This window comes from Mycena indigotica, assembly GCF_014461135.1.
Source record: "Mycena indigotica strain 171206Taipei chromosome Unknown Mind.scaff0001, whole genome shotgun sequence".
NCBI lineage: Eukaryota > Fungi > Basidiomycota > Agaricomycetes > Agaricales > Mycenaceae > Mycena > Mycena indigotica.
Window position 1 is genome coordinate 3,507,302 of NW_023503000.1, and position 6,741 is coordinate 3,514,042.

Genomic DNA, 6,741 nt, shown 5'->3' on the forward strand with positions numbered 1-6,741 from the left:
ACCTCGTCTTGGCACCATCCAGAAGAAAGATACAATCCGTCCACGGGGAAGCCGTTGGTGCGGCAGTCCTTAAGGAACTGAATGACCGCGTCTTGGGCATGAGGATCTGCGGCAAGAGTTAAGCTGGAGGAGAGATACCCGAACTGGGAAAGTGGAGGGAGGGATGGAGAAGGGGCGAATGTGTTGAAATCATTGTCAGGCGAGATTAAGCGAGCGTATTCTGTCAACACGGAAGGCAAAGTGCCATCGCCCAAGATAACGTAGTAATCGAGAGGACCACAGTTGGCTTTGTAGAGACGGAAGGATCCCCAAAGCACGTCGCATTCAGCACCTAGAGTTTAGTGTGTAAGTGATATTGAGTACCATACTAGAAGAGGACTACACACCCATGTCCAAGGTTGAATCACTGAGGTTATTATAGAAGATTCCATGCCAAAGTCTTGTTTTCTTGTTGTAGACTGTGAAAAATGGGTTCATTTTGTATAGGCTTGAAAAGGGGGATGAAATTCTCCGAAAGCGGATTTAAAGGCTATATGAACTTGCAGACCACTACCGTGACTCGTAAGGACTACTGCCAGCTCGCTGTTTTCTGACCGCCGTCCAATAAACTACGGCTGAAATTCCGCCAACCGCCATACCGAGGGCTGCTGCACCATAATATGCTGGTCGATATAGCCCTTTCTCCAGAAAACGCATCGTGGAGAAATAACGGGTTGTACCATAAACAATCGCGCCGCCACCAGTGCCCAGCAAAGTTCCAACGAGTAGTCTTGTATCGCCATCACCTATATGGCGGGCTTTCGGAGGAGAGATTGCAAGGGGAGGGTAGATCGGGGCTGGAGCAGTTCTTGCACATGTAGTTGGGCGAATCGCTCAACTGCGATGCCTAAAGCCACGAAACCGAGACCTGTCCTGAGCCAGGCTAGGTATGTCCGCTCCAGAGCAAGATGATCTCTTGCGACAGAGCCAGTGTTTTGGTAGACGGGAGTTCGTAAACGATGTGGCTGCCACTTGAACATAGCTTGATGGCCGTGACCACTCTTATCCAAAGACGTTGACCACACAAGATCCATTCTAAGCAAATAACCATTCAGAATACGATGGCTGCCTCGGACGATTATTTGAACGAACTCCTGCAACTGAGGCGTGAAAATGTCGAGCTCCGAGAAGCGGTTGGGCAACTTTCGGGAAAACTACTGGTTCGTTGAAAACTCATGCACACCCTGCCTCTCAGTACACGAGTATCCGTCACACAGGCAGCTTACGAGGCGTTGTCATCCTATCGAAGGCCCAAAATCTCGGTGGCAGAACTGCCTCATGAGATATTACTCGCTATTTTCCCCAAATCCTTGCCTCCGCTATGGATGCTGCGCAATACCCGCGAATTAACGCTCGGCTCCATGTATACCATTGACCTGGAGTATAAAACCTCTCTCACTCTTGTCTGCAAGAACTGGAACCTCGTTGCGACGGAAATGCTCTACAAAAATATCCATTTGCGAAGTGTTGGACAAATGACGGCGTTTTTGCGCACTCTCTCGGAGAGGAAAAGCACCTACGGAGAAATTGTGCGCCGCATCGATCTGAGCTGTTTCGTCCCGCGCGGGTACCACCGACTCTTCGACGAACAAACGCGCCAAATACTAGCGAACTGTCCTCGACTCAACCATTTCGGCTTCGTGCCAATCTATCGCATTCCCAGTTTGTGCCACAATCTACCTACCCTCCCCACAACAATCACAAGTATCGAGTTCACCGAAAAAGTTGACACCATGCTCATGCTTGGAGCCTTAACGCAATTGTGTGGATCCCTTCGTTCCGTTTGTCTTCCATTCTCCGAGGGTCATCAAGATTGGTATCCTCAACTGAATTTTTTGCTCCTGGAAGAGCTACGAGTGTCGATACGGCTCAAAGAAGCACACATTACCCTCCCGATGCCCCTGATTTGGACTTGGTCTATGCCGAAACTAGAACGATTATGGCTCACCTCTGTTGCTGGTGGACACCAGTCAATAGCCCTTATACCACTCTTTTTGGAAGCTTTTGGAACAAATGTGACATTCCTTGCTTTGAACTGGAACTTTGGGACCAGCGGCATATTGGAGGATATATTTTGTCCAAAACTCAAACACCTTGCTGTCACTTGCAAACACTGGATAGGCGAGTGCACACTCACAGTCCGCGGTCATCCAGGGCTACAATTCCTCGATGTTTGGTGTTTTCGCAACAAGAGCAGATCAAGGCAGCTATTCCGGACTGAACTTCCTCCACTTCATATACCCGACATCTCCCTTTTGGATCTCAGGTCCCAGTTCCCTTGCATTGAAGTTTTTCGCTGCCTTGATATCGCTTTTCAAGGGGTGTACTCTGACATCCCTTTTGTGTTTCCTCCCGGTCGTCCCAATACAAGAGGCGAGGTTGACGTCCACAGACTTCTCCAAACTCGGCATCAAAGTCTTTCCATTCAGTTTGCCCAAATGGACACTCTCCCTCTCCCACCGTGGATGGCCACAATTCTGGAGTTTATGCCACATGCAAGTATCTACGACCAACACGATCTCAGAGCCTCAGTTGACTTTGAGGAACTGGGCTTACAATCCCAGCATCTTGTATCAGCAGCTGACGATTCGGACGACGATTCAGAGTGGCTTCCCAAAGAAGATGACAGCTCGGAAGAAGATTCTGACTACTCTATTGAAGAAGATATCGATAAGACGTGTCTAGAGGGTGAATGTGAGTTCTATCCTGAAGAAGAGTGGCAGATCGGGACGGACGAGGCACTGGGGATCTTTGACTCGATTATTTCCGCATCCGAATTTGCTTCACACCATGAATAGGAATGTACAGGCGTAGCAATAATATTTAAGCTCATCAAATGCACCAATTGCAAGTCCGCAAAAATAACTCGGAGATGCTTTGGTCAACGGGTCACAATCTTGACTCCTACCCTCATGTCCGTAGCGCCAACTGTTCAACATGACACCGGGGGCCTTTCTCGAAAACATCAATTACAAGCTTCACATTCTAACCAGAGGTCAACGTGGATGTCGTTTGCAGGCTGCGAGCCCAGCTTTGCCTCAGTCTCTCAGCGCTCTCCAATCCGTTCGACCACCACCTCTATCCAGACCTGGAGTTTCCCAGTTCTTGAGTGTAACAAAAACTTGCTTTGAATACTCGTCAATACGAACGTTATTCCCGTTACCTTAGCTCGTGTCAGGCGTAAGACACCGAAATAAATGTGCGTAATTCTGCTCCGCTTGTTTGGTGGCGATATATAAGTATCTTCATGAAATGCTACTAGATGGTCGATTAAAATACAACAATTTCATCCCTGCATTCCGGCGGGCCCAAAACTCGTCACCGCAATGCATCCGATCCATGCCATCTCCAGTACTGCCCTTCCAATAGGCGTCAACTCCGCCACTGGCTCCTCCTCCTCGCTGCTGCCCGGCTCTGGCGGAACGGGAATGCACAGACCCATCTTAACTAACCCTTCTGGATCAAATTCAATTCCTGCCTCCCTGGCGGACGAGCAGGTGCCAATCACCAACAGACCGTGGTCACGTGTCGCAATTTGGGGCATGCTCAGCCACGCATCCTGCCACGATCCCAACACGGCAAGCCCTTCATCTGGAACACGCACGCCGGAGCCTTGCAAATCTTGGTGTGAGACAAGCCGCGCACTCACATGGAAGCTCGTCAGCAAGATGTCGCAGCTGCCACGCCCACCACCCACAAGCGTGCTATCTGACGAACTCGTCGGACTACTATGCGAGCTGCGAGTTTTCGAAGAAGATAACGGTGGTGGCTCGTCAGTTGGATTATATGCCACAAGCAGGTATTGTCGTTGTTCAGGTGGAATTTGATGCTGTGGTCGTGATGTCGTTCGTTCGGAAACCGGATCCGTCGGGCCGGGCCAGAGGGGCAGAAGCATAAACAAAGAGTCTGCAGGCACTTGCGCAAAGATGTCGACTGCAGCAGATGGAACAGTCGACTTTTTGAGCCCGCTCCGAGCCCCAGTACTCCGCTTAGGCGGTAATAGACCGACATCCTCGAAAGAGTTACTCAACACATCGTGTCGTCGTTTTCTCTCCTCTTGCTTGACCCGACTTTGCAACGTCACCCATGGAGGCACATAAGGAGCATGCGGCTTCAAAAGTGGTTGCGGCTGTCCTCGTCCAAACACTCTCGAAAGAACCCCATTTGGGCTTCCGTCTCCACGCACATCCTGGGAAAGCACCATTTGGTCGATGAAGCTCGCATCCATGGTGGAGAAAGCCTCGTTGTGGGTGGTCCTTGACCGCAGCCTTTCCGACTCCGAGTCTGAATCATCCCCATCCAAACTGTTCCTTCTTCGTCTCCTTCGTGAGGCTGAATGTGACCGTGTTGTGTCTGGTATCGAGTCTACAGAGGGAGCTTGAGGAATGGGTGGAGTAGGTAGAGGCGGTTCACGAAAGGTGCTTGTTGTGCTACGAACGCTGCCCATACTGCTTGTTTGTTGTTGTTGTTGTTGTTGGCGTCTGGAGCTTCGCTCGCGGTCGCGTCGTTTTGTTTCGTCCCGAACGGTAGACTTTCCCTCGTCCAAGAGTCCATGAGACCTCAGCCCCTTGGTGGTGTTCGTGCTTGTATACGCCTCCTGAACATGTCTTGGCGCAAGCAAAATCATTGCAGTCGGTCGTCGTCGCTCTTCATAAGCACCCGCACCCGCACTCACCGAGCCCGTAATGCTTCCTCGGCCACTGATACTTCCACGAGCATCCAGCGGTAAGCGAGTCGGTTTGTAATGTCGGTGTATAGAGAACGCCACAACTTTCGAGTGTTTGTGGATGTTTGTATAGGCACCATCATGCGGCGGTTTTGGCCCAAGCGTGTATGGCCCGCGAAAAGGATCGATGGTGACGCGTTGTTGAGGTTTTTGAGGTCGCAATTCGACTTGGGTGTCGGTGATAAGTAAACGCAAAGAAGGCAGATAAAAACTCACTTCTCCGAACTTTGAAGCTCCCCACAAGCGTGCTGTTCCAGATCTCTTCCGCGTTCAACGCCATTCCTCGCCAAGGAGTCGATTTTGGGCGATCTGAACCCCGATCTGAACTCCTTCCAGCCCTTCCACTCGTGATACTTCTCACCGGACTCAGTGGACCACCAGAACTCGAAACTGATCTCTTGCTCGTTCCACCTCTCCCGTCAGCTGCATCCCGTCTGAAAGTCCAGTACTTCCGTTGTCTTTCGTACTCGTCTCCGCCCCAACCTCTGACTGCGGCCGCAAATGTGTCTGGATCGAGCATAACACTCCCCCCGCTTGCTGTGCTCGGTCTACGCAGCATCAGTGACAACTGACTGGGCCGTCGCTCGCTGTGAGTGCTAGTTCGGCCGGCATGGACGGCGATATCCCGCATGTCTAGACCAGTGATGCCGCCCTGCATACTGCTCCAGTCAAGATCGAACCCATACGAATCGAATCCACCACTGCCTGCGCCACTTCCTCCGGCAAAAGTAGGGACAATGACGGTTTGAGGTGATGGCGGCTCGCGGGAAGCAACGCGGGCGGAGAGGGAGCGCCAGTCACCATCGGATTCGGGTACTGAAACGGGTGTGGGCGGGGAAGAAGTGGGGCTGTCGCGACCCGTATAGATGCTAACTGGGTCGTCGAGACTTCGACTGGGTCGTCGCAGTGTTGCGAGACTGCCTTCGCGGTCTCGTCGGTTGTGGTTGTAGTCATCTGGTGATGTTCCAGGAATGGCCATAGGAAGGCTGGGTCTACGTCCAGTGGAGGCCATATGGGAGTCTGCATACATTTGTCGCTCGAGTAAAGCCTCAAATGCAGCGCCGTCCATGCTACTGGTCCCATGGGCAGAAGAAACCTCTATCGAATCGTACTCTTCACTGAGCTCTTCTTCTGAGTCGAATTCAACGTCTGGAGGGAGTGTAGGATGGTGGTGGAGAGGATTGAAAGTGACGCCACCCAAATCGTCAACGGAGGTGTGTGTTGTGCTGCTGGTCGTGCGACTGCGTGACCCAGAGCGAGAAGAGGTAGATGAGTTGCCTCCGAACGTATGTCGGGAGGCGGTATCCGAGGGAGGCTGGGAATAGAAGGAAGAGGGAGATCGTTGGTCTTTTCCAGTCGCTAAGGACTGGCGTGGAGTGTCGTCTGCTTTGCGAGAAGTGTATGGGTCTTCTTCGTCAATCTCGTCAAGTGGTCCAATGTTGTGACGCGATGGCGAGGGTGGTAGCTCTGAGGCGCTTCCAAAAGCGAATGAAGCGAGTGAGTTTGTCGTGTACATCAAGTTATCCTCGTCGCTGAGATCGGATGAGATAGGCAAAAGAAGGGGAAATCAAGACACACCTGGCTTGAGCAACCCTTCGCTGCTCTTCCGGACTGAGGATTGAGCGGCCATATAAAGGGTGCTGGTCAGCCATGGCGGTGTGTTGAGGGTCAAGAGGTGCAAATGGTAGTCGCTGGTTACCCAGTGACGACCTGCGAGTGGTGGGGGCTGACGAGGCCGACTCCGATGCCTTGGTATGGATTTCTGGTCGCGACTTTCGCCGTTTAGTCCACAGCATACAAGCTCTTTCTTTATTCGCCTCTTGAAAGCTTGACGTCGAATACAAGGGCGTTTTTGGCACGTGGCTGCCATCACCACTTTCACAGGGATTATGTAACACTCGTTTTTCACCGGCAACGAACGGAAATCCGCGAAAATCTTCACGAACTTTGGACCCTACGTTACGCTCTCGATGTTA

The 6,741-nt window shown here is 51.7% G+C and overlaps 2 protein-coding genes across 2 annotated transcripts; one reads left to right on the forward strand and one right to left on the reverse strand.

The window, feature by feature from the left end:
- Nucleotides 1-1,100: 1,100 nt before the first annotated feature.
- MIND_00100100 (uncharacterized protein) lies at nt 1,101-2,837 on the forward strand (the record flags this gene model as incomplete). The annotated part of the gene is made up of 2 exons (XM_037357950.1): nt 1,101-1,199; nt 1,257-2,837. 2 exons carry the CDS (start codon nt 1,101-1,103, stop codon nt 2,835-2,837), a joined length of 1,680 nt encoding a protein of 559 aa, XP_037225860.1.
- A 488-nt stretch (nt 2,838-3,325) lies between these two features.
- On the reverse strand, nt 3,326-6,417 carry MIND_00100200 (uncharacterized protein; the record flags this gene model as incomplete). Its single annotated transcript, XM_037357951.1, has 3 exons — nt 3,326-4,932; nt 4,982-6,297; nt 6,344-6,417. 3 exons carry the CDS (start codon nt 6,415-6,417, stop codon nt 3,326-3,328), a joined length of 2,997 nt encoding a protein of 998 aa, XP_037225861.1.
- Nucleotides 6,418-6,741: the final 324 nt, after the last annotated feature.